Source organism: Sceloporus undulatus, chromosome 2 (assembly GCF_019175285.1).
Source record: "Sceloporus undulatus isolate JIND9_A2432 ecotype Alabama chromosome 2, SceUnd_v1.1, whole genome shotgun sequence".
NCBI lineage: Eukaryota > Metazoa > Chordata > Lepidosauria > Squamata > Phrynosomatidae > Sceloporus > Sceloporus undulatus.
In genome coordinates, this window is record NC_056523.1 from 215,206,874 (window position 1) to 215,234,143 (window position 27,270).

Below are 27,270 nucleotides of genomic sequence, written 5' to 3' on the forward strand. Positions count from 1 at the left end.
ATATATATATATATATATAAAAATACAGATTGTGGTAGCCAGGCTTCAGTTGTTGTTGTGTACCTTCAAGTCGTTTCTGACTTATGGTGACCCTAAGGAAAACCTATCATGGGATTTTCTTGGCAGGATTTGTTGCCAAGGAGGTTTGCAATTGCCTTCCTCTGAGGCTGAGAGCATGTGGCTTGCCTAAGGCCACTCAGTGGGTGTCATGGCCGAGCTGGGAATCGAACCCAACATTCAAACCACTATACCATGTTGGCTCTCAACTTCAGTACTATCATATTTTTAAAAGTTGCCAGCTATGGAAGGAGACAGTGTTTTGAGTTGAGATCAAAACTGTTAACATTTGTAAAATGTTGTAAAATGTTAACAAAATGGTACTGAACAGTTAAAAATTAGCTTGGTATAAACCAAGTAACGCACACTGTTAGATATTTGCTCAAATTGATTATAAATTGCAAATGGTATTGGTGTTTCATAATTAGAAACCAAGGCCCCATACAGACAGGCCAAAATAAAGCTGCTTCAGGTCACTTTGGAGGTATGCTGTTTCAATGATGCATGTGTCCTAAGAGTCTGGAAGCTGCGCCAAAGCTGCGCTCTAGTCCTTAGGACTGGATCTTGGCTTTGGCATGGCTTCCGGACTCTTAGTACGCATGTGTCATTGAAACAGCATGCCTCCAAAGTGACCTGAAACAGCTTTATTTTGGCCTGTCTGTATGGGGCCCTGTGTTGAAGAAATTGCCCTCAGATAAATGACTCTTTTTAATTTTAATCACTTTTGAGTTCTAGTCAAACTAACATTAGATTTGTTTAAAAAACAACTTTTCATTTTCTAAGAGTTTACATTAACATTTCCCAAATCTTTTTAGCAGTGTGCATAATTTGGAGTCAGATCTCATCTAAAGAGAGAGCTAGAACATAATAAAGAGTATTTGTCAGATTGTAAATGCTTATTGGTTAGGTACTGTTACACATGTTAGTATTAGAAATTGAATACAAATAGTCACTGAAATATGTAAGTTAATAAGATTCAATTTAACAATTGACAAAGCAATTGTGCAAATCATCGAATATCTACCTATTCACTAGTAAGTGAAAAAAATTCTTGTATTCTTGGAATCATCTTAACTATAATATTTTTGTGAACAGTTTGCAGGAGTTGCTTGGTAAAGTATTTGGAGGAAAATAATACCTGTCCCACATGCAGGATAGTTATACATCAGAGCCATCCACTACAGTATATTGGGTAAGTGTGGTATTAAATAATACACATAGAGGTCTGCTAGGAAAACTTTGCTAAACAATGGGGTATTTCAGAAATGCTTGCACATAAATTATTTTTCATCACATGATTGTTCAGCACTATTCATTTAATAAAGGGAATTATCAATTTGTCCTTTTAAAGCTACATTTTCACATGTACAGTACTGTACCTTGAAGGAAGAGATGACATTTTTGTTTTGGTCTTGTCATTCAGTGTTGCATAGTAAAGTTGAATATTAAGATTCAGAACACGAATTCTTCATGGCAAATCTAATGCTTTAACCTGTTTTTTTTTAAATTTGCTAGTCATGACAGAACGATGCAAGATATTGTTTACAAACTTGTTCCAGGTCTTCAAGAAGGTAAGCTAGTATTATGATTTCTCAGTAGAAGACCATTCTTGATTAAAACTTCTCAGTGTGGTGCTTGGGATGCAAAGTTAACTTTTTATGCAAATTATAGGTAACATGGATAATGCAACATGGATAACACAACATAGATCTAATCTGCACTGCAGAAATAATGCAGTTTGTAAATAATGCAGTTTGTAAATCGGTTTTCCTCCAAGTTCTTAGGCTTGCCATGTACAACTTATCAAGTATGCAAGACAGAGAACAAAGTATTTTAAAACAAGACCCCTCAAACTCTGTAGAAGTTCATAAAAAGGGGAGAGTAGATGTTTTATAATGAGATTGCTACAGAAAAGCAGCTGAACATTAGGGGGTGCTCTCGATACATTTTTTGAAAGAGTGAGAGGAAATATTTGTTTCCTTGAGTTGCTAAATCTACTGTTAAAAACATTATTTTAAAATGTTAAACAGCGGAAATGAGAAAGCAGAGGGAATTCTACCACAAACTGGGCATGGAAGTACCAGGTGACATCAAAGGAGAGACATGCTCAGCCAAACAACATTTAGAATCTCACCGGAATGGTAAGTAGACATTGCATGTGTTTTCTGTTTTAGCAGAATTATTATGTTCACCAATAGAAATCAATTGTTCTTTTATTTCTTCTTAATTAAAATGATTTGGTGGAGTCTGGTGATCACTCTATCAAGGGTGGGTGTTGTGTGGTCCATAAGTACCCAACAAGCATAGCTACTGGTGAAGAATGTCAGGAATTGAAGTTCAACAGCATCTGAAAAAGGGCCACAGTATCCCAATTCTTAGTTTATATTGTGTTTACTGGACAAAATATAAGCCTCTGTTTGAAATGCATTTTTTTAAAAAAAAAATTGCCATGAATACATACCTGATTGGTACTGTTTGCAGTGACTTTCTATACACTTGTAACAAATGTTACATTCATAACATTCTTCATAATTGGTCTTTGCAAGCAGTTATTGGCCTTTTATTTCTGTAGCGTATGAACTGGCTCCATGGTTTTCACAGACATACATTATTAGGTATAGATATTTAGTTTTTTACAGATGCTAGTAGCTTCTAAAGACAGATATAAGTTTGACAAAGGCTGCCAAATCAATAAGTGGTTTTGAGTTTTTGGAGCCTTAGTGAGTCTGTCTCAAAATGATTTCTCTTGCCATTGAAATGATGAAATGACTCTCATGTAATATACCTCATCAATAGCCCAGTGCTATGAACTGCTGGCACCAAAGCAAATTCCAGCAGTGTTTGTCTCTTTGCTATTCCAAAAGGAGTGCTGTGACACTTAAGTGGCATGTTGTGGCAAGAGACTACTTCACACAACACCTCTTAGGACGCAGAGTGAAAATCCTGTTATTAGTTAAAGAATACAGGTGATATCCTAATACTACTGCTAGTGCTGGTGTAAGAGGGTTTTAATAGGCCAGTGATAATCTATGCTCTTGATTCAGTATAACTGCCATTCAGAGGACTAAGTACTGCTCTGACATTTATTTTATCTGATGCCTTTCTCCCACAGTGGGACCCAAGGTGGCTCACAGAAGGAAATCAATTATAATCTACCCAAGCAGTTTCAAACACAAAATTACCACAATTAAAACAATATAAAATTATTTAAAAGTTAAAAAATAAATAAAACACATACTCCAATAAAATCAGTATAGAAAAGACAAATTCCTTTCTCTGTAATGTTCTGTGGGCCATTTGGTGGTATCAAACCTTTGCCAGGTATTATGTACATGAGGGCATCCTAGCCATCAAGCAAAGCTCGGCTGTGTCCCACTTGCTAGGAACATGATCTTGAATTATTTGCAGCTGTGCTAATGTGCCTCTTCAACAAAACGGGTCCTTATGAGGAGGCTCTAAAATGAATTTAAGGCCTAATCCTAAACTTGCCTGTGCTAGGGATTGAGTGAACTGAGTGCTGTTATAGCAGTCTGTCAAAGCATGAGATGTTGCAGGAATCTTGACAGGAATCAAACCAGCATAATTTGGCCTCATAAACAGCCTTTGTTGAGTTCACATAGTAATTTGCAAGTATTTTTTTGAAATAAAATGTATCTTGCAAACTTAATAACTAAAGTATTGAGTGTAAAGTCGAAGGCTTTAATGGCCGGCATCCATAGTTTTTTGTGGGTTTTTCGGGCTATGTGGCCATAAAGTATTGAGGCTGGGTTTCAGTGTATTGATGCTTCAAAAAGTTAATCCTTATATAGAGCCCAGGTTGATTAATTTTTCAGACAGACCATAGGTTGAACTGAACAAAGGCTGAAGAACCCATAATACAGGCCTCACCCCTGATATGTACCTATACAAGTTATGAGAATGACAAAGAGCTCCTTAGTCCTCTGTATCCCATTGAACAGCCGCAAAGCTTGAGTTCTTACTGCAGTCTGTTTAGCTGCTCACACCCAGGTACCTGTGTCTTGCCTTGCCTGCAAGAGTAAAGAGCTGAGATTCATGAGAGAGAACCTTTGACACAGCGTTTGTTTTAGTGGATAAAGCACCCTTTGTCTGTGCTTCAGCTGGCTCAGGTATATATTGTGTATGTGTAGAAGCGTGGAGTGCATGGGATCAATGGGAAAAGTATGCCTTGATCTCTCAGGTGGCATCTATTTCTCTTGACCTTGGAGAAATGTTAATTCTCCATATGTTTCAGTTAAAAACAGGAAATGGAAGTTACATGCTTCATAGCTTTCTGCCTGATCTTTTGAAATATGATGAAAAGGAAGAGGAATAAAACATGTTGGGAAGAGAAATGTGAGCTTCGATGGTTTGCTAGTAAACAGATTATATCCACCTTTCCGCACCCTTTAAATGTGTTTGCCTACAACTGCCATCATGGCTAGTGATTTTGGGAATTATCGCTAAACACATCTGGGAGGCACTAGATTGAGGAAAGCTGGTGTACATGAAAAGCAATGAAAACCCAGTTCATTTGTTGGTGGTTTATGCAAAACTATTAATCCATTTTAGATCCAAAATTAGTAACCCATCTAAGGTTATGATAGTAGCTAGGTTTCTTGTGAAATACTCTAGACATAGTATATCTCACCTGTATAGCTTGCATTACCCTTAGTATTATGCATGAATTGAAATCTATGGCTTCCTTCTGAAAGGGCTGGCTTACTTCTGAAAGGGCTGTGGATTTTGATTGCCTTTTATTTCATACGTGATTTTTTATCTTTAAAGATTGCCACTTTATGACAGATGTTCTATACTTTTTTCATTAGGGGAAACAAAAGCAGATGAGACTACAAACAAAGAAACATCAGAAGAGAAACAGGAAGAAGATAATGATTATCATAGAAGTGATGAACAGGTACTGAAGAAGATCTTTGGATTCTTAACAACAACAGTAATAAGATGAGAAGTAGGATCAGTACAGAGATAATGCTGTTTCTTTTCAGAGTGTACATTTCTGGAGGTGGTAATATGGGATAATATGGGATGCAGTAGCTAAGTGGTTAAGACACCAATTCTGATGATTGGAAAATCAGAAGGTTGGCAATTCGAGGCCTGAGTGCTGCATGATGGGGTGAGCTCCTGTCACTAGTCCCAGCTTCTGCCAATCTAGCAGTTCGAAAGCATGTAAATGTAAGTAGATAGATAGGTACTACTTAAGTGGGAAGGTAATAGTGTTTGATGCAGTCATGCTGGCCACATGACCACCAGAGCAGTCTTTGCACAACGCTGTCTCTTCGGCTTAGAAACAGAGATAAGCACACACACACACCCAACAGTCGGTTATAACTAGGCATTCGTGTCAAGGGGCTACCTTTACCTAATATAGGTTTATTTATTTTTAGGACAAACCCATAAACATTTCATATCAAGGTATTCGGTTTCAATAACACATTATGTTTGTTGGCTATTGTGTTACCCTGGAGGTGACACTTCTTCTGGGGTGGGCATCTGTTGGTGGCTTTTATGGTCCTATGCATTCTTCATTACATTCTAGACCTCACCCTTCAAGGTAGGAATGGGCAACCACATATGACCCTCAGTTTTATTTCAAACAGAAATGATCTTGTGGGCCTTAACAGAATAAAGGTTCTTTGTTCTTGCTCAGAATAAAAACACTTTATGCTGTATGTGTGATCCTTCTTTGCCCTGCAGTAGTAGGTTGTCTGTAACGATCACTGCCTGTTAGGCTTTTTTCTGTGTGTATAATTTGTTCTTGCCAGGTGATCTGACACCTGGCTTCAGTAGCTATGAAAATGTAGCCTCCAAAAAGGATTTGCTGTTTCATCCCTAACTTTCACTTCTTATTAATAAAATAAAATATTTTCTGTTGCTCTTTAATTTTCAATAGGGAACACCAATTTTGTTTGTTTTGGATTTCCCAGCTAGTGCTATTGATGTTTGAAGAAGCATATGAAGTAGCTACAGTGTGAAGTGATCTCTATTTAGAAATGGAAATAGCTAGTATTAGGGTGTGTACTACCATCTGGTTGTTATTCCACTTTTTGCCTTCATGGATCGTGAAGGAGCTAGAAAGGTTGTTTGTTCTATTTTGTCAAGTTAGACTATTCATCCATATGGTATTGTCGTATTCTCCCTAGCAGCTGGTCTCTATGATTTGAGATAGAGGCCTTTCTCATCATCTGCTCCTTCTCTCTCTCTCTCTCTCTCTAATTGGAGATGTCAGAAATTAAATATTTAGTCCACTAGACAAAGATAGTGTTCTAGTAGTGAAAAATGATTCTGCTTTATTTTACATAAAATAAACTCTTACTTAGTTCAGCCTGCTTTTCTCTTTGGTTTTGCTATTACACAAGGAAAACTTAGAGGAGGTTGAGTGCCTCTGAACAAGTACTGACCATTTACTTCCCCCTAAAGGTAAGCATCTGTTTGGAATGCAACAGCAGCAAATTACGTGGACTAAAGAGAAAATGGATTCGCTGCTCAGCACAAGCTACAGTCTTGCATCTAAAGAAGTTCATTGCCAAAAAACTTAATCTTTCTTCATTTAATGAGGTAATACAAAAACATTTGAAAAAGAAAAACATGCACTGGAGCTTTTAATAATCTTTAATGTTGATTCTCCCCTCTTCCTCTTAAATTTAAATACTGTAGTTTACTACTCATCTGACTAATAGGAGGTGATGATGTATTGAAACAGCCCCTTAAAGGTGATTTCTTTTAAAAAAAATAGCTCTGAAACTTTCCGTATTATTACTTTAATAAAATATTGTTAGTGTACTGTATATATCAGTTCTCAGGAAGAATAATGGCAACAAAACAACTTAAAACAATAAAAATGTATTTTTCTCTTCTTTTCCCTCAATATTCACTTGAAGCATTTCTGTTTGTACATCTACTGAGACATGGTTGGGAAGGGCCTTGGGTAGGGAGTTGTGCGAGGTGACACTCTCCCAAACCACTGAAATCTTCCAAACAGCCATGATACCTTCGGGCTTTTCTTTGCATCTGAAAGCAGAAACTTGCTTTCAGAACAAGGCACAAAACATCAGCTTCCTGATTTGAACTGTTAAATTTTTATTAGATCCCATATGACTTGTGATTGAAAGCACAGAATTCCAAAGTGTGTGCTTCAGAATTAAACTTTGTTATAATGAATGTCTGCTAAAAATGCCCTGCCATTAATTGAAATAATACTTGTACAAATAACCACATAATCTGTTTGTATTTTATGGATGGGTGTTCTGATTTGTACCACCTGTTATTCCCCTGACTAATTTTATTACCTGTGTATTTGAAAAAAGGTCTTTTCTGATCTCCATATGCCTATCTGGCATTCTACTAGTGGCAGCTCATTTTTAAGGAAGATTTTTATGGACTGGAATGAAGTGAGATATCAACTTTTAATTGGATCTCAAAGGGTTTCATATTAAATTGCATTATTATTATTATTATTATTATTATTATTTTATTATATTGGAATATTATCGTATTATAATGTGTCACAAATCCATTTAGAGTCTTTTTTCATGAATAGCTTGCAAGGACAACTCAGAACAACCATAGATGTTGCTGTGGGCATGAGAAGTCCCCCTGATATTGGCAGCCTGCATGGTCCTGGCAAACTGGGTGATCTGCAGAGCTGCTAGCCTGACTGGCAACTATAGTGTCTCCTCTGCATGCTGCTTGTTCCCATCTGAGGATATATTGGCTGTCCCTGCAGATTTCACTTTTCTGGCCTTTCTTTACATATGTGATGGCCTGAACTACAGTAATATTAGTCCCACAGTTTCGCCCCCAAAAAACATTCTATCTTGTTAGGATACTGCCCCTCTGCACATCTTTCTCCTTGGTCAGAATTACCTTTGGTAAGGGGAGTAAAGTATTTTTGGAGGAGATACCTTTTCCTCCAGACCACAGGTAAACAGCTACATTTTTTTTGGGGGGGGGAGCCAATTCATCTGACCTCTACAGGGCTACCTCTTCCCAGTATGTCCAATTATCTCTGTTTTCCTCTGTAGCCCCTCTAAAAATGTTGTATGGAATGACTCCTGTTGACATTTTGAGAGGGGGACTACAGAAGAAAACCAATGTATTTAGGAGGCAGAAGGAGTTCTGGAAGGTAGTTTATATTAGGTGGGGTTGTTTTTCTGTGTTTTAATGTGTTTAAGGCATTTGCTTACTGTTCAGGCAGAAATTGCCACAAAACCACACAAACACACACAACCCCCCCCCCCCAAACGAGGGAGATGGAGGCCATCTGGAACCACAAGAGTGTAGTCCGGGGGCTGTATGTGGTGGAGAAGGTATATCTGTCCAGTTTCTGCTACGTAAGCCTTTCTTTTGTCTCCAGCCATCTCCCTGCATTTTCATAACGGATGATGATGATGATGATGATTTCTGGACAGCAAATTTATCAGGGAGAACAGTGGTTTCAGTTTAGTAATATTTTGTGAAGCACCAAAGCAGGGGAAGAAGATCAAATACAGGTAGCTGGAAAGAAAAATCTAGGTTTTAAAATCTACATGGGTCTTAACTTATAGATACAGATATGGTGTAGAATAGATGTTGCCTTCCAGATTTTACACTTGTCCTGTCAGCATAGGTAAACTTTAAATTTTTTATTGTAGGTTTAGGGGAAGAGTCAGAATACTATCGTCTTCCAGACACTGTTGAACAGCAGCTCCCAGCATTTCTTCTCATTGACTATGGCTGCTGAGATTTGTAGTTGAAAAACATCTGGAGGGCCACACAATTCCTGTCCCTAGCTTAGATAAAGAAGGTGGTGAAGGAGACAAGCTTACCACTTAAATTCTTGGAAGGAGAAATGGATATCTTCCTGCTTGTTGGGAAAACTCTGCTAGGGAAGATTTTTCTCATGCCTGTTGATAGTACGAATACAGTCACCATAGATTCTGCATCCACGGATTCAACTAACCACGGTTCAAAAATATTCACACACAAAAAATTCCAAAAAGCAAACCTTAATTTTGCTGTTTTATATAAGGGATGTTATGTTTCTATGCCATTGTACATAATGGGACTTTGATATCCCATGGATTTTGATATCCATGCCAGGGTCTTGAAACCAAATCCCAGCAGATACCGAGGGCCTACTGTAATTACTTTTCATATGGACTCTGTGTAAATTGTAGTGTAACACCTTGGAGTTGTGACATGTAAGTCTAATCAAGGCAATGTATAATGGACTATTGGAACAAAAAATTAGTACACAATTAGGTGTAAGTTAGATAAGCTGTGTGCAGTGCTGAATATTTTTGGACCATACATTGTATTGCTTTGGATGTGGTCATCTTAAAATTAGACAGCTGCTTTCAAACTGAATCAAATCTAAACATCAGACATCTAATGGGTAACTGTTTACCACAAAAGGGTATTATACTTTTGTTGTTGCTATTGTTGTTTTTGCTGCTGATTATCAACTCACTCACAGGTTGGGATCCCTGGAAATGAACTCTGTAATGATTTTCTCTCTGGACAGTTACATATTTACTGGTTGTTTTGACATACAGGTTACTTTTTTAACACTGAAGATTACCTAGAAACCAACTAACACTCAAGCCTGTTTGCATTGTAAAGCAGTCCCTAATTTCTTTTTTCCAGGATTATTTCAGCAGGCACACTCTGTGGACATGCTTATTTTAATAAAACTAAAGCCAGGGTGTGGGAATTATTTTCCATAAGGATGAAGATATTCACCTATTGTTGACAAATCATGAATGAACAATTAATTTTTCAGTGCATCAGCAGAACATAGTCTACAGTTAAACTAAAAATCCTGAAGCAAGTATGAACAACCCTATTTAAGTGCAGAAGTATTACCTCCACACAACAGGCAAGCTCAGCAGTAGAATATAGGTATTGTATATCTGCCAGCTTTGCTGTGTAAAGTGTTCCTGTTACTTGGGGCTTGAGTTCTTAATGAGTTTACTGTACTTTAAAGGATTTCTAATTTGTGTCCATAGGAACCATGTAGGATTGCTTGACGAGACATCTGCTTTCAAGGGAATTGGGTGATATCAATACAGTAATTTTATCTTTAGGCTGTCGTATTCTCTTAATGTTTGTTTTTGATCGTGTCATAATTTGGAATTGTTAAACTGAAATGTTTGATCCATGAACTTTTTGTTTTTATTAGCTGGATATATTATGCAATGAAGAAATTCTGGGCAAGGACCACACTCTCAAATTTGTAGTTGTTACGAGATGGAGATTTAAGGTATGTTTAAGACTGATTGATACAGTTGACATATTACTTTGATTTTCTAGATTTTTAATTTGTCATTTAAATAAGGAATAGCCAGTTGACACCTGAGAACTGCATTTGGCTTTAATTTCTTGTGGCTCTCATCTCTCTTTGCATCAGGCTGGAAGCTGTGTGTGTGAATCTTTTTTAGTTGTTTGACTTGGCAAGCATCCTACTTAGTACAAGTGGAGAAGAATCTCCAGAGGCTTCCGTGTTAATGTGAAGTATTTTCTATATCTTCATGTAGAGCATAAGGTGGGGGAAACATGTTCTAAGATCTTCAGGTTGAGAAACCCAGCCCCCCCCTCCTCCCAAACGGCTACGGTACTTTGGGGCTTTGTGGATATCAACATTGTGGGGGTACTCCAGTTTACAAGCAACTTTGCTAAGGAATGCCCCCTTCTCAAGTTTCATACACATGGGATGTTTTTCTTATATTCTCTATACAGCTGTGATTGAAGTAGTAATTTCCATAACCAGGTACCATATTTTCCGGCATATAAGATGACTGGGCATATAAGACGACCCCCAACTTTTCCAGTTAAAATATAGAGTTTGGGATATACTCGCTGTATAAGACTACCCCACTTCCAAATAAATGTTTTTAAAAACATCAGATTCGATTTCAATATGGTAATTTTAATTCAAATGCTTATGACATGCAGGTACTTAGCAGGAAAACTTGTTGTATACAAAGCCTGCTTGGATTGGTCAGCTCTCCCTGCCTGCCCAGCCCTCCCTGTCTCCAAGATTTTCTTCTACTGTACTTGTACAGCACTGCCCTTGCTGCTTTCATACGGTTGCCACATATGGAGGGGATGCGGCTGCGGCCGTTTTTGAGCTCCCCCTACCATAGGCGGCGACTGCAGATTCTCCAGTCTGAAGTTTCAGCGCCTGCCCTATAAGACGACACCCGGCGTATAAGACGACCCCTGACTTTTGAGAAGATTTTCCTGGGTTAAAAAGTAGTCTTATATGCCAGAAAATACAGTATGTTTATTTTATCTTTCAGAAAGCACCTCTACTGCTACATTACAGACCCAAAATGGACTTGCTGTGAGAACTATTTTGTCCTTCTGGACGGTTTTTTGCAGAGACTATCATTGGGCACCTTCTTAGTGCATCACACAGTTTACCCAAGACACAGACCAGCAGAATCCATTCCCGAAAAAAGTCGTGCTCTCCCGTTCAACCATCTTGAATCGTTCTCTGAGGGATGCATTAACCCAACTTTCTGCATAGAAAAATATTTATACTTTTTCTTACCAAAAAAAGAAAAGGAAAAAAAAAAAGAAATTGTAACTTGAGAGGATGCTACCAGCACGAAGTTTACAAACACTGAAAACACTTCATGGTTTCACATGTGAAGCTCAGTTCTCAGTCATCATCTTGCAAAGATGCAAAATGGGTTTAAGATGTTGTGGAGGAGATGGTTTAAGATTAAGAAGTTGTTTAAGATTTGTTGTCACCAAACAACATTTAGATTACTTCACAACTTAACTGTGGCGTATTTTTTGCAAGGTTTTCTGTTCGTTATACCTCATGGCCCCTGTTAGTTAGCCCTATGTGAAATGTTTAACATTGACAAAGATCTAACAGCTGGCAGTGATTTTGCGGCATGATGCTATTTTGGATTATGCTCTTGTGTTCTTCTGCTGGTTCATCTGACTGAGGTTATTGGAAGAATTTTAGCTCATTCTATTCTGTTGCAGTTTTTATCAGCTCGCATAAAAATGCTGAGCATTTAGAAAGAACCTGCATTTAGGGTATATGTCGCTTACAGAGCTGAGGGAGATGTTAGACTAGGGGATTTGCCTTACAGTAAACAAAATAAGCTGTTGGCAGCCTTAACTACCTGGATTCCAGTAGTGCTCCTTTGAATAACGCACTATATTAATGTTACAACACACTTTCTGTGACATGCATTAACAGGCTGACCTTCCTGATGGTTGCTAGGTTTCCCTAAACTAGACTATTGTGTTAGCCTGGTTATTTACTGAAACTATCTTTATAGGATCAGATCTGTCAACGTTAATAGTAGTGATAATAATAATAATAATAAAAATCCAGCTTCCTAGGGCCACATTGTCAAGTCTGAGCTGTGTAAGTATATCTCTCAACAGAGGACTGAGTAGTTTAAAGAGATAAATGCTGTTTGACTTTTAAGCAATTTGAGATTTTTTTTTAAAAAGGGGATTAGTTCTTCAAATTTGCTTATTTGAGAAATATGAATGGGTGACAAATGATCTGTTCATTATTAATAACAATTAAGTGACACTCCTCTCCTGGAATCATTTCATTAATTTTATATGGTCCAGCATGGACTTCACTCAAGAGTGTTCATAGGCACACTCACTGCTGCATGCAGCCCTATATACAGTTTTATTTCTCTCTTACAGAAGGGTTTATTTTCTCAGTCCTCATTTTTCCATTGTATCAGCTAGACTAAAAAAATCATCATCAAGCTTTCCCTAAATATTGCCCTTCTTTGCTTCTCTGGCTTTTGCTGTCAGCACATGGGTATGCTGCTAACCTGTCTGTTCAAGCTGAGTTCTGTGGACATCTTTATGTTTAGCCTCATACAGGCAAACATGAATAGGTGAAAACTTAAGGAGTCAAATGGAGAGCAAAATAGGAGCAAGTTAAAATATTGGGATAAGTATTCAAGAGTTGGCTTAGGTGCTGAAGGGGGTGGGAGAGAAAGACATAGGGTACTCTTTCAACAGAAGGTTTTTCTGGAATGTTCTGGCAAAATGAATGGAAGCTGCAAAGGGTACATTAATTGTCTAGGATATTTACCCACTTTTTAATGGGACGGCCATTTCTCAGTGAATGTGCAATTGCACTGTTGTGATCCTTCCATTCATTTTAGTGTGTTATGTGTTGGACAGTGGTCCACTGGAAAGTGCCCTTAAAATGTTAACTTCTAGCTCTTAGGTCATCCTTTTATGAAAAACAGCAGTTTATTTCATGGTAACTATTGCTTGCCTTTGCTCAGAAAGTATCTTCCAATTTTTAAAAATTGGTCAGTGGAAAACTGTAGCATCATGGAATTGGGAGGTCTATACAAGAGTGCATGTAGTTGGAGAGTCTTAAACGTAAGGATTCCTTCCCACCCTAATTCATAGGCCATGTGGTGCTATCTGCAAATATGTTGGCTAACACTTTCTTAGTGAGCCTTAAACTTGGTGACCCTGTCTAATACTCCCTTGGTTCAGTTAAGCATTTGAAGTGCTTAATGACCATATCCAACAATTCATTCTACCTCAGACTAGATACACAGATGAACTGTAAGATCAATGTCATCTTAAAATTCTGAATACAGATAGTATCCTGTGTAACTTGAGCTGAGGGATTAAATAGTATCACAATGCAGACTACAACCCCACAACTCTTGACTGCAACAGTCTACGGAATCTGTATTGCTAAGTTTCTAGCAAAATTTTGAATCACTTGAATTTGATACGGTGCTATATAAATATATTTAAATATATATCTAGTCAGGTGCATTGAAAACAAGGCCAGCAGTTGACACCTATGCTGGTTTTGTTGAACTTATATGAGTATTTATCTCTGCTTTTATAACAGCCTGATGAAAACATCCTTGGCAGAAAATACTTGGGTTTTTTTCTTTTCTTTTTCAAAACACCTTCTCCGAATACTTGTTTTTCTATGGAAACTGTGTCCCTTGGGGTGTGTTTGTTTCAGAGACCTAGCTGGCTTGTATTATCAGAAAAACAGCTACAGTGACTACCAACAGAGCAGATCCTTGTGATAGAAATTGTCTCTCTTCTGTGAAGCTTTTAAGGGACAGGTTGCACAATGGTTATGTTGGCAAAGCATTCTGTTGATCTTTCTGGCTTAAGGTCTTCAAATCGTATTCAGCTCAAGCGGCTGGGACATCCTTCAGCCGCCACTGAATTTGTGTTGGGTGATTAAAGTGATATATAAAATAACTGTGAAGTCATTTTTTAATTTTTTATTTCTTTGTTTTTTTAAAGACTGCTTACCGCTGGTAAATAAATGCAGTAAAATTTTCTTGTTGCATTATCCTCAGCAACAAAGAGACAAGCATAACAACTGTTTTATGGTCTCACTTGGTATAATTTTCTTTTAAAATAGAGAAATCAGAATATATAATATTGAATTTTAAATAAGAATGGGGGGTTGAAAGTTAACTTTATAAAATTATTTATTCTATTTTAAGCCTTCTATCATACTTTTTACCATCTAAGTATTTTTTTGGTTTTAATGGTCCAGCTTTATTTATGGGCATATAAAATGAAATTGTGAGATGTTTTTTACAAGCTTCTTCCTTCTTCTTTTCTTTTTGTGAGGGCCAAACCAGATGATGTACTAAATGAGTGGCTGTTACTAAAAGGGACAACCATGCACTTAACTCCCTCCTAAACACCTCATAATCTCCACTACAAATTAGCTGTGGTCTAATGTCATGCCATTGTGTATTTCCTTGCCACTTTCCTGCGGCAACCAGTGTTGTGGAACATGAAAATTGAAGACGACATAACATGAGACTTGGGTAAGATATACTAGAGTAAGGTGAAATGTAGTCATGGTTGGGTTTGGTGACAACTACTTATATAGGACAACATTTAGCTTGGCCTTGTTTGATTTTTTTTTTTTTTGTATGGATAAAGAGCATTACTTTATGCTTTTTGTGCAATAGGTTTGAAACATGCTTTTGTTAGGCATACATTTTAAATGGTAAATGTAGCATCTACTAACCACAGCTCTGAAAAGGAATTTAGGTGGTTTTAAGTGTACATTCAAATGGGCTCTTCTCTATCCCTTCTCCCCTTCCTGGTTTTTTTTTTTAAATTAAATTTGGGAGTTGTGTCTGTGTGCAAGGACTACCTGTCAACAATATTTTAAAGATGAATTGGCAAGAACTCTTAAACGTAAAATGTAGAAGTGATCAGCAAGGCTTTGCAAGCCTTTCAGAAATTTATGTGTGTGCCATTGGTACGTCTGGTATTTCTCTCTCTCTTTGTATACCATTAAACCTGGAAATATTTATTTCTTAGCGGTTGTGCAATGCTCCAGATACAAATTTTAACCTCGGGGGCGGGGGGGGGGGGGGATAAAATTGTTTTTAAAATATCAGACTACAAAATATGATGGTGCTATTTTTTGTTGTCATTTCCTCTAATACTATTTGAGCCTTTTGAAACCTTACCTGGCTCTTACTGTTTTCATAGCAATCTAATTAGTCTTGGGAGATTCATTGTCCTGTTTCTTTTCCAATGGAGTGACAAATCTATTTGCAAAGTTAGCCTATTTGCAGTTATTTGAAACTGAGCTGTATGTTTAAATGCAACAGGAGAAAGCCAACCAGTTTATACATCTAGACGATGACTCTTTGATAACTTTATACTTTAACCAGTACATAAAAATGCATTTCCTGCAGACGGTTAAAACTGTATTTTACAGAAAAATCGTGTTTCTGTATTTCCTCAGGTAATTGCTCTGGTTTTAAACACTTCACATGATACCTTAACTTATCATATATTTGTGTGTATGTGTGTGACCTCAGATTTAAAATGTAAGAAGATGGGGCACACAAGCAGGCCATTGCATGTCAGAATTGCAAGTGGATATATTCACCTTCTAGTCAAAATGTGCACAGGGAACACAACATTTTTCTTAAAATGCATACTGTTGGCTTGGAAACACACTTTCCTCTGGTAATGGAAGGTGGCAGCAGAATACATATTTCTCAAGGAATTTGTTTCTAACCCTAAAATTGGCTGTTGTCATTCGAGCTTGAAATTCTTTGCTCTTTACTGAGCACAGGCAATGGCCTGAAAAGTGGCTTACAAAGGCTGTAACTGTATGGTTGGCAGCAGACCTGGCTCTGAGATGCAGGGTCTTTGCTGAGCAGCTGCCAATGGAAAGATGGTAACTTGAAGTGCAGGAACAGGCAGACACTTAAATTCCCCTTCCCTTCTCTACTCTGGCCTGGAAACTTGCATCCAGAACCCTGGATTTAGAAGGGGTTGGGAGGTTGGAAAGGAAATGCAATAGGAGAAATATTAGGGGATCTCTTTTGTCTACCACTTGTCCTCCCCCCCCCCCTTGCCCCATTGCTTTGATGTTTTTTGGTAAATATCTGAGTTCCCAGATCTGGATTTTGCAGATGCTTCAGTCTGTTACTAAGGTCCAAAACACACTGCAGAAATAATCCAGTTTGAGACCGCTTTAACTGCCTTGGCTCAGTGCTAGAGAATTCTGGAAACTGTAGTATATTGTGGCACCAGAGTGCTTTGACAGAAGGCTAAATGTCTCACAAAATTACAGTTCCCAGAAGTCCCTAGCAGTGAACCAGGGTAGTTAAAGCAGTCTCAAACTGGATTATTTCTGCAGTGTGTTTTGGACCTGACTGTGTAGTTTGGCCAAATGCATCTGTATAGAGTTCTCTTAATGTCCATGAACACCGAACCTATCAAGGACGCTTACGCGACCTCTAGACATTTTTTGGGAATGGGAATATTTCTTTACCCGAGGAGAATCAAGCAAGATGCTCTGCCTAAACATACCCGCTGAGTATGGGTTCTTGCAGAATGTCCTGTTTCAATGGCAGTGACCAGTCTAACAGCCAAACAGCACGAGAGAGTGAGGAATACTATTTATTTGCAAAAAGATAAATTTAGGGTTTGGGGACAATAAGCCAGTGCAGCCGTGTAAGCCTTTTATCCTCAACATGTGGCATAATAAAGTTACTGAAAATTCTTGCCGTATTTAAAAAAAACAATAATCATATTTTTGGCTTGGTTTCATTTGAAAGTTTACATTAAAGTTTTTTTTAATGCTTTGTGTTGCTGTGTAACTTTTGTACTATTGGTGGCTAGTTTTTGTCTGAATAAGCCTTTTGGGGAATTATTGCTTAATGTTTTGATTTTATGATAGTGAAGCTTGTATTCAGTGTTCTGCCAATTAATATTATATGCTTGTAATAAAAGCCAAAAAAAGAAGAAGCTGTCAGTTCTTATCTTTTTTTTCCAGTAAATGTTTAGAACATACTCTGATAATGTTGTGATTTCAGGTAGTAGTAGATACTAAATGGATCCATATCCTTAAGCAGAAAGACATTGCTGGTTGAAATATTGATCCATACTCTACTGTTTCCTTGCCCTGTTCATTGCCTGAGGAGAACACCTGCAATAACTAGCCAAGAGCTAAAAGGTTATTTTAAAATATTAAATAACACTTTTAATGTCTTTGCCGAGCATGCTGCAAAATAAAAGTGCTGGCAGAAGGTCTAGCCTTCACCTCACACGTTCATTTCTCTAGAGTTCCTCTAAGTACCAAAGTTTGTGTGTGTGAGAGGGAGGGAGAGTCAAAGTGGGAGAAGTAGAAAGAGTACACAAAGGTTACAGCTGGATGTTGCAGAATTAAAACAGATCCTCTTGAATATGCATAATTTTCACATGCTACCCCTCAGATTAAAGCTTTCATTGATGCCTGTAGATTGAACTATAAAATCATTATTTTCACTGTCAGCACTGTTCAAAAACATGAATCTGAGTATCTTTATGATATTTTCTAAGGTATTCCTTCACTGCAGTCACCTTTAGGTCAGAACTCATTCAGTGTCCATAGATGAACTTTGCAGTTTCATGGTGGATGTCATATTCTTGAATGTTTTTCTCTGGAACTGGATGTAATTTCTGGCCTCTCCAAGGCTACGTTTGGTGCTGAACACTGACACACAACACTGCTATAGCATAAGCTTTATTGGTGGTATATATTGCAGCAGATGCTACAAAGCAGAGAAGCATCCCAGCCCTTTTCCTGATAAGAGTCCACCATCCCCTCACAGTCAATAGTAGAATTGAGCCCTCCAAAAAATTCTACCCAGACCTATCCCTTAGCTGGCAAGAAATTACATTCCACTTGCTAGGTATTTCCAGTTGCAGGAAAAGAGATTCCGCCTCAGCATTAGGAGGAACTTCCTGAAAGTAAGGGCTGTTCGACAGTGGAACACACTTCCTCGGAGTGTAGTGGAGTCTCCTTCCTTGGAGGTCTTCAAACGGAGGCTGGATGGCCATCTGTCGGGGATGCTTTGATTTGGATTTCCTGCATGGCAGAATGGGGTTGGACTGGATGGTCCTTGTGGTCTCTTCCAACTCTGTGATTCTATGATTCATATATCAAGCTTTGGTTGGGGTGCGAGACAACTGCATGTTGGGTTTCCAAAAGTTATACAGTATATAAGCAATGAACCTCAAAGTGTGCAAGTATGTGCCATCTTCCCCTAGTAGTTGTGAGAACTGTATAAGCAGGGTTGTGTGCCTTCAAGTCGTTTCTGAGTTTCGGTGACCCTATGGCAAACCTATCATGGGTTTTCTTGGCAAGATTTGTTCAGAGGAGGTTTGTCATCGCCATTCCCTGAGGCTGTGAGAGTGTTACTTACCCAAGGTCACCCAGTGGGTTTCATGGCCAAGCTGGGGATAGAAGCCTGGTCTACACTTTCCCATCCATTCTATCTGTGATATAATTCCCCAGCCTCAAACTACAAAGTCAATGCAAAATGTATCCAAGAAGGTTAATAATACAAGTCAATTCTTTCACATCTCTGGTGCTAGCGCCACTAGCTGTTAATGTTTGTACATGATGCTAACAAGGACTCAAACCCCATCTGCTTGGGAGCAGAGGCCCAGCTTACTACAGTGGGATGGGCCTTTTTGGTTCCCAGTGAAAAAATAATTTACTGTGCAGATACTGGCTCATTTTTTTCTTAAATGGTCAGTTTCTTCATATCACCATAAGCCTTAACTGAATGATTAGTTTGGGTGGACCCGGAGTTAAAAACAACAATAAACACTGCTTTGCAGAATCATAATGAAACTAACCAAAACTAACCACCTCTACATTAAGAAGAACTTGCTGACAGTAAAAGCTGTTCGACAGTGGAACACATTGCTCCCTCGGAGTGTGATGGAGTCTCCTATGGAGGTTTTTAAACAGAGGCTGGATGACCATCTGTTGGGGGTGCTTTGACTGTAAGTTCCTGCATGGCAGAGGGTTGGACTGGGTGACCCTTAGGGTCCCTTCCAACTCTGATTCTATAAGAAAATGAATGTTAACAGGGAGAAATGTAGGATGGGGAATACCTGGCTTGACAACAATACATGCAAAACAGATCTAGGAGTCCTAGTAGACCACAGGTTGAATGAGTCAACAATGTGATGTGGCAGCTAAAAAAGCCAATGTGGTTCTAGACTGCATGACTAGGGGGATAGTGTCTAAAGTGGCCCCAAAATATTTTTGAGCTATCACTCCCTTTCCTCCCAAGTGACAAACCTAACACACACCCATGTGCATGCACACGTGCGCGTGTGCGCGCACGCACACACACACCAACATGTATTTTTTGATATTATGTCTACTGTTCTATTGCAAGTTTAAAACAAGTCTCAGTTGCTGCTCCCTTTGCTCCTGATCACCTTCATAGCAGCAACCAAGCAATTGTCTGAACAGTGACTCTTGCCCATGCTGGCCTTGTGGCAAGTGCCAATGCAGGCAAGAGGCCTCTTGGTTGCTGCTATCAGGGTGACCAGGTGCAAAGGGAAAAGCTTCTCAATCCTTCATCAGGGTGCAAAGGGGCACAGCTGGTATGTGGGTAGCGAGTTTACAGAAGCCACATGCTCTGGACTGGAGAACGGTGGAGATGGGGAACAGGAGAGATTTTAACTACAAAAGCTACTCCAAGGCGAAGGACTTTTTCCAAGAATTGACCCCAGATACTCCTCCCTCTCCTTCCCCAAAGATTTACCTTCTTCACAAAACTTCAAGTGTTGATCCCCCCCTGCCCCACCCAATGAAAGAAAACAGGCGCAGCAGCACAGCTTCAACCTGTCAGCCAAGTCCCAGCAAAACTCACAAAGCTTAAGCAGGGTCCCAAATTTGCCACCTTTTTGCCACCACTTCTCCCACACCGCCATGAGCTCCTTGCTTCAGTCAAGTCAGTCTGATCCAAAATGGGGCTGCTCAAAGCCACAGAAGTGATGCTGTATGCCATTGGTTCTCCAAGTTGGATCCTCCAGATGTTTTGGACTTCAGCTGGCTGGGGCTTTGGGGAACTGAAGTTCAAAACACCTGGAGGACCAAAGTTTGAGAATCACTGCTCTATGCCCAAGCCATACAAAAGCTTCCCAATGGCCACTACTAGCTAAAAGATATGACTAAGGGAGTGAGCCCATGGGGGCATGCAAAGAGTAGGAGGCACCACTACAGAAAGTGATCAGGGAAGCTGTGTGGTGTTTTTAAGAGAACCCCCAAAAGAAGTTTCATGCAGCCTTCATCCCCACCATAGTCCTAAAGATCACTGGTTCCCCTTGTCATTCTTGCGCACCAGTACTTTGACGGAAGCCCCCCCTCCAGCCACACTCTTTCGCCCTCATCACCCCCTTGCTGCCTCCTTTCCCCCTCACTGCCCCCCTCCAGATTTTTCAACACTCCCTGGGGTAGGGGCATACTGTCCACTTTGGGATTCACTAGTCTAGATTGACGGAAGTAATAGTCCTACTCTATTCTGCTTTGGTCAGGCTTCACCTGGAATACTGTATCCTGTTGTGGGCACCACAATTCAAAAAGGATGTTGAGAAGCTGGAGCATATCCAGAGAAGGGCAACCAAAATGGTGAAGGGTGAACAGAGGCTGGATGGCCATCCATTGGAGGTACTTCAATGGTATCTTCCTGCATGGCAGGGGGTTGGACTGGATGGCCCTTGGGGTCTCTTCCAACTCTGAATCTTTTTTAAATTTAGTAGTTCTGAAGTTCTATGGCAGCTGTGTTGTGTTGGTACCCACAATACATTCTTAGTGTGCTGAAACTACTCATGAGACTCATGACTCATGAGCTGAGAACTGCCTTAGCAGGAGAGACAAATGACACTTGATGGGTATGTTAAAAATAAAATTCTGCACCTGAACTTTGCACCCTGTATAAATTATGTAAACTATGTAAATCTGCATGCTTGTGATCTTGCAATCCTTTTCATTTCCTCCTCAATGCTTATGGGCCCTGTGGAGAGTCCTGTGACTCCCTTGACAGGCACTGCCTCAATTGCGACCTAGCAATGAGTGTGTGTGCGCGCGCATGTGTTTTCAAGTTGCCTGTCAACATATGATGACCCTATGAATTTCATATGATTTTCTTAGGCAAGGAATACTCAAAAGTGGGAACCATTCTGTTTCTCTGTGTTCTGTTCTTACAGTACCCTCTTGTCCCAAGTACAGATTCCTCATCAGGACTAGCAAATGTGTTGGCACTCCCACAACTTTAAGGGCGTTCTATAGCCTTTGATGATCTATATTCTATAAAGCACATGCTGATTTTCTTTTGAAATTCTTTTGTGTGCTCTTTTATCAATCGTATATTTGCAATGTGGTCCCTAGTGCCCCCTTCTTTCCTGAACCTTGCTTAGACTTCGGGAATTTCTCTCTCCGTGTATGGATGATTTTTAACATCTTTCCCTGATGAAGAAGTCAATGGAGCTTCAAAAGCTTGCAACACGTGTTTTGATACCAATAAAGGTATCACTGTGGATTTTAAAACCATGTGCATTTGTGAGGATTTTGTGAGCTTTGTACTTTATATGGAACAACTTTCTCCACTTTACCAGGTTAACCCCCCACTATTTGGCCATTGTGGCACAAGGTGTCCATCATACTTTCATGCATTTCCCATGATACTGTAAGACCGGGTCTTGGAAAAGCAAACTTCACCATCCTGGCTGGGAGATTCTGGGCAATGTAGTTCCAAAAAGTTAACCTTTTTCAAACTCTATAAATCCTCCTTAGGTTGCTGTTCACTAACTGCATACAGCTATTCTAAAGCCTTTATTATTTTGCTGATAATGTTCTGCTTTTCTAACTACAGTGAGAAGCAAGCAGTTGTAATTATTTTCAGCCAAAATCTCTAAAAACTTTGGCAGTGACCCTGCATCATAGTATGTTTCGTAACTTTACAAATCCATAGCCACATTGCACAAACTCAGTGAATGGAATGGGTGCAGTAGGCGCACAGGTTTTAGCTGTGCAAAAGCACTTCGGGTCACCGCTGATACCTGGGCTTCCAGGCTCAGCGTTGAATCCAGAAGTACCCCCAAACTATGATCCTGGGATTTCAGGGGGAATGTAACCCCATCTAACACAGGCTGAATCCCTACTCCAGCCCTCATCCAGTCCATTCCAGCAGCCAGACATTGGTTTAGGACAGAAACAGGAATTAGGTGGAAAGGAGTGATAGATCAGGATATCATCAGTGTATAGTGACACACTACTCCAAAACTCTGGATGAGCTCTCCCAGTGGTTTCAGTTAGATATTAAAAAGCATTGGGGACAGGACTGAGCCCTGTGGGACCCCATAGGTCAAGGGTCAGACAGGAATCCCCCAGCACTACTTTCCAAGAGCACACCTCCAGGAAAGAACAGAGCCACTGTAGAACAGTACTTCCAAGCCCCATCCCAGAGAGGCGACTCAGAAGGATACCATGGTCGATGGTATCAAAAGTCACTGAGAGGGAGGTTTTTCCCCCCAAAACATGTCTTTCCACACTTTCTTTTAGATGTGTTGGGACCCTGTCTTGCTGTAAAGAGGCATTAATCACTCCCCTTACCCACTCCACCAGTCATCCTCTGGCCTGTTTAATAAGCCAGGAAGGGCAAGGGTCTAGAATACATGTAGTGACTGTCACATCTCCAAGGATCCTGTCCACATCTTTGGGTTACACAAATTGAAAAGTATCCCAATGCTGGACAAGCAGGAGCCAAGATTGCATCCACCGAAACTGTGTCAACTCTGGCATCTAAGACAGAGCAAATCTGAGCAATTTTATCAGCAAAATGATAGGCAAATTCTTCACAACAAGCTGTTGAGTAGCTTACATTCTCCTCAGGACCAGATCATAACAGGTCCCTGACCACTCGAAATAGCTCAGCTATTCTGTGCAGCTCCAATAGTTTTAGTCAAAAAAGCCCTTTTTTGCTGCCTCTGTTGCATCACCATAAGTCTTGAAGTAGATTTTCACCTGTTTTCAGTTGGATTCACTCTGAATTTTCCACCACTGTCGCTCTAGCCTCCATCTTGCTCACTTCATTGCTGCCAACTTCTTAGAAAACCAAGGGGCTGGTTTATTTCCCTCCGTAAGACGGGACGCTTAGAAGCAATCATGCCAACTGCCCTGGTCATTTCTCCATTCCAAAGATCAGCCAGGGCTTTGAGAGGATCACCTTCCAAGGCAGCAGAAAACTCCCCAAGAGCCACCAGGAATCCATCTGGATCCATAAGCCTCCTGGGGGCAGACTATCTTAATGTGTCCCCAACCCCTGCTGAGGTTCTGAGTTCCAGCAAGTCTAAACCTGACCAGGAAATGATTTGACCATGACGACAGAACAGTAGAAAGCTCCTCCATTCCCAGATCACCATTGTCCCCCTCTGTATAGAACACAAGCTCTAGAGTGTGTCCAGTGGCATGGGTGAAGTCAGATACCACTTGGGACAGCCCCATGGTTGTCATGGCGGCTATGAAGTCCTGAGCCACTCCCGACAGGGTAGACTTGGATGTTGAAATCCCCCAGCAAAATAAGCTATTGGGAACCCAACGCCAACCCCGAGACCAAGCTGGCTAGCTCAGGCAGGCTGACTGTTAAGCAGTGGGGTAGGTGATACACCAACAGAATCCCTAATCTGTCTTGGCTGCCTACCTTTAAGTAAACATGCTGAAACCCTGCAGACTGAGGGATATGTCGCCTGGTCAGGGGGATCGTATTGTGATATACCACTGCAACTCCACATTCCTGCTCCCCTTAACCGCCCCAGCCAAATAGCTTTAGCGCCTCACCAAACTACAAATACATAGATCTCATAGGATGCAACCAGTGTGGTTAAAATGGAATCACCCTGCAACAGTGGTGTAGTGTGAAAAATCTAGGTCAGATATTGAAAGACCCTTCAGTGCAGATACTCTCAAGCTAGCTCTTCCCCCCTTTTAAATCAACAAGACATATTTATTTGTAGATATAATTCATTTTCCACCTTACATTCCACCTCAATTCCACAACCAGTTAAATAAATAATAATAAAAAGGTTTCAGTCTCCTATCAAGCCCTAGAGGAGAACTAACTCCGAGGATATTAATGAGTATTGCATTCATAACTAAATTTCCCACCCGCAGGCTAAATAAACCCTTCCCTAAACTGACAAACCCATTTTCAAATGTTCATCACAGCAGAGAAAAACACTTATTTGCTTGCAGAATAACACAGGTGTAGCTGAACTGCCTCCACTCTTAAAATATTTATCAGCATATACAAGTCCTGTTTTTAAATTTCAGAAGTGCTCAAAATATCTCAACACCAAAGTTAAAACCACCACTCTTACAACGTTCTTAAAACAACAACAACCACAGACAGTAGCAAACAAAACATTCAGCCTCCAGGAAATCATTTAAAAAATCACTGATTCACAGACAAAATCTTGCTTTACAAGAACATGGCAGAAAACTATCAAAGAAGAGACACAATGGAAAAGGATTGCTAGATGCTAAGCAGAGTCATGAGAACATCTATTTTGCCCAGAGGTTACTTTACCTGTGGCAGATCCAGAAATAAGTTACTTTTTGACCATGTTGGATGGAGAATTTTTGAACACTGTAGTCCCTAAAAAGGACTTTATAAGTCCCATACTTTAAATATGCAGTGAATGAAGAGGTACATCTTCAAGCTTCAACCTATGGTTCCAGATACTTCAATACAATGCAATTCTATATTTCTTGTGCAATGTATAAATAAATATTTTACAGCACACTCCAAGGCATGTCTATTATAAATCCCAGTGGGTATATGTTATGTATATATAGGATATCAGGCTTGTTACTTGGGGAAAAAATTAAGGAAAGTACCTCTTCCTCCAGTATCTAGTTAAAATATGGTATTTTAAGTATAATAACAACCATCAACATGGGTGGGCAGCTTTAAAAAGTAGTTTTGACAGACTGACAGGTAATGAGGCTATCAATGGCAGCTAGCCATGGCATCATCATAGGGGGTAGAATGTATGATAGAGTGTTAGTCACCCCCCAACTGTCTCCCATCCCAAATAATCTGGATACCCAAGGCAGCAATCCCCCCAGGTTCAAAATGCTGCTGCTGAATGTCAGTGAATGGTAAAACAGCTCTCCTTATACTGAAAATCTCAGGATTCCAAAAGAAGGAAGCATAGCAGTTAAAGTGGTGTAATTGTGTTGTGTGAAAAACCCCTACTGATATATATGCAACCCAGTTTTTGAAGGTAGATCTAATATGTCTACCACTGTGATGGTCCTTAACATCCTCACTCTCTTGCATGGCATTGGGACCAGCTCTACATGAAGCAGACAGAGGCACCTGTCTCAGGCACTCGATTTAGGTGTCTACCAAAACACTCCTACTATAATTTCATAGTTTCGTGTCATCACTTGATGATATGATATGTTTTATATGGTAGTCTTGATACCTCTAGCAGGTTAAGGTGAAGCAGGTGGTGCCCTGGGGAGGATTTTTTTTAATGTTGTGGTACTCTTTGGTACTTTTCTGTTGTCTTTTAGGTGATGTGTGAAAACTTTTGGAAACAGTCTTCCAGACCTTTTGAGTATTCAAAGGGCCCAAACAGACAGGCCAAAATAAAGCTGCTTTGGGTCACTTTGGAGGTATACTGTATAAATGCTGCATGTGTCTAAGAGGTTGGAAGCCATGCCAAAGCCATGCTCCAGTCCTAAGGAGCATGGCTTTGGCATAGCTTCTGACCTCTTAAGGTGCATGTGTCATTTAAATAGCATACCTCCAAAGTGACACAAAGCAGCTTTATTTTGGCCTGTCTGTTCGGGCCCTTTGAATACTCAAAAGGTCTGGAAGACTGTTTCCAAAAGGACTGGAACACAGCTTTGGCATAGCTTCTGACCTCTTAAGTTGCATGTGTCATTTAAATAGCATACTTCCAAAGTGTCACAAAGCAGCTTTATTTTGGACTGTCTGTTCAGGCCCTAAGTTTGTTGTTAACTGCCCTCGACTCATGGTTACCCTGTGGATGAGACGTCTCCAAGACCCCTGTCCTCAACCTCTCTGCTTAATTCTTGCAAATCCATGCTTGTGAACTCCCTGATTCATAGTCTTCCTCTCTTTCTACTACCCTCCACCTAGCAATATTGTCTTTTCTTGGGATCTGTGTCTTCTCATGATGTGACCAGAGTATGACAGCCTCAGTTTGATCATCAGGCATCTAGAATGAGTTGATACTCTTCCTATCCACTTTCTTCACTGTCCAGCTTTTGCATCCATACATGGTGAGGGGGAATATGATGGTTTGGACGATTTGAACTTTTGTGTTCATTTGTTCATTCTTTACTCTTTAGAATATTGTCTAGTTCTTTCACAGCTGCCCTTCCTATTCCTAGTCTTCTGATTTCTTGACTGCAGTTTACATTCTGATCAATGTTTGATCCTGGATATGGGAACTTCTTTACTATTTTGATTTCCTCATCGTTTAGGTACATTGTCCGTTGTGTACCCCCCCCCCCTTCCAAAAATAAATAAATGGAGGTGCACTGATATTCAAGCTCATAGGCATGAATGGGGGCATGCCCCATTGAAATTAATGGAGGTTGCCTCTCTGTGAATATTGAAGACCGTGGATCTCAAGTCTGCGAGAATGGAGGGGTGACTGTACTTCTTCCATGGCCATTATTTTTGTTTTCTTTGTATTTAGGAGTAGGCCTGTTTTTACACTTTCTTCTTTGGCTTTCTTTAGTGATTGTTCCAAGTCTATGATGCCTTCCACTAGTATTATGGTGTCCTGTGCATATCTTAGATTGTTGGTGTTCCTTCCTCCTATCTTCACTCCTCCTTCTTTGGAATCTAACCCTGT

The 27,270-nt window shown here is 39.8% G+C and overlaps 1 protein-coding gene across 3 annotated transcripts in view; it reads left to right on the forward strand.

The window, feature by feature from the left end:
* PCGF3 (polycomb group ring finger 3) overlaps positions 1–17,337 on the forward strand; it is a 24,021-nt gene extending 6,684 nt beyond the window's left edge. For all 3 annotated transcript variants that reach the window (XM_042451580.1, XM_042451582.1, XM_042451581.1), the window contains 7 exons: positions 1,153–1,249; positions 1,573–1,628; positions 2,088–2,198; positions 4,884–4,972; positions 6,493–6,630; positions 10,235–10,315; positions 11,355–17,337. In XM_042451580.1, coding sequence (XP_042307514.1) covers positions 1,153–1,249; positions 1,573–1,628; positions 2,088–2,198; positions 4,884–4,972; positions 6,493–6,630; positions 10,235–10,315; positions 11,355–11,402 — 620 coding nt within the window. In that variant the 3' untranslated portion in view covers positions 11,403–17,337. The remainder of the gene's footprint in view (positions 1–1,152; positions 1,250–1,572; positions 1,629–2,087; positions 2,199–4,883; positions 4,973–6,492; positions 6,631–10,234; positions 10,316–11,354) is intronic.
* Positions 17,338–27,270: the final 9,933 nt, after the last annotated feature.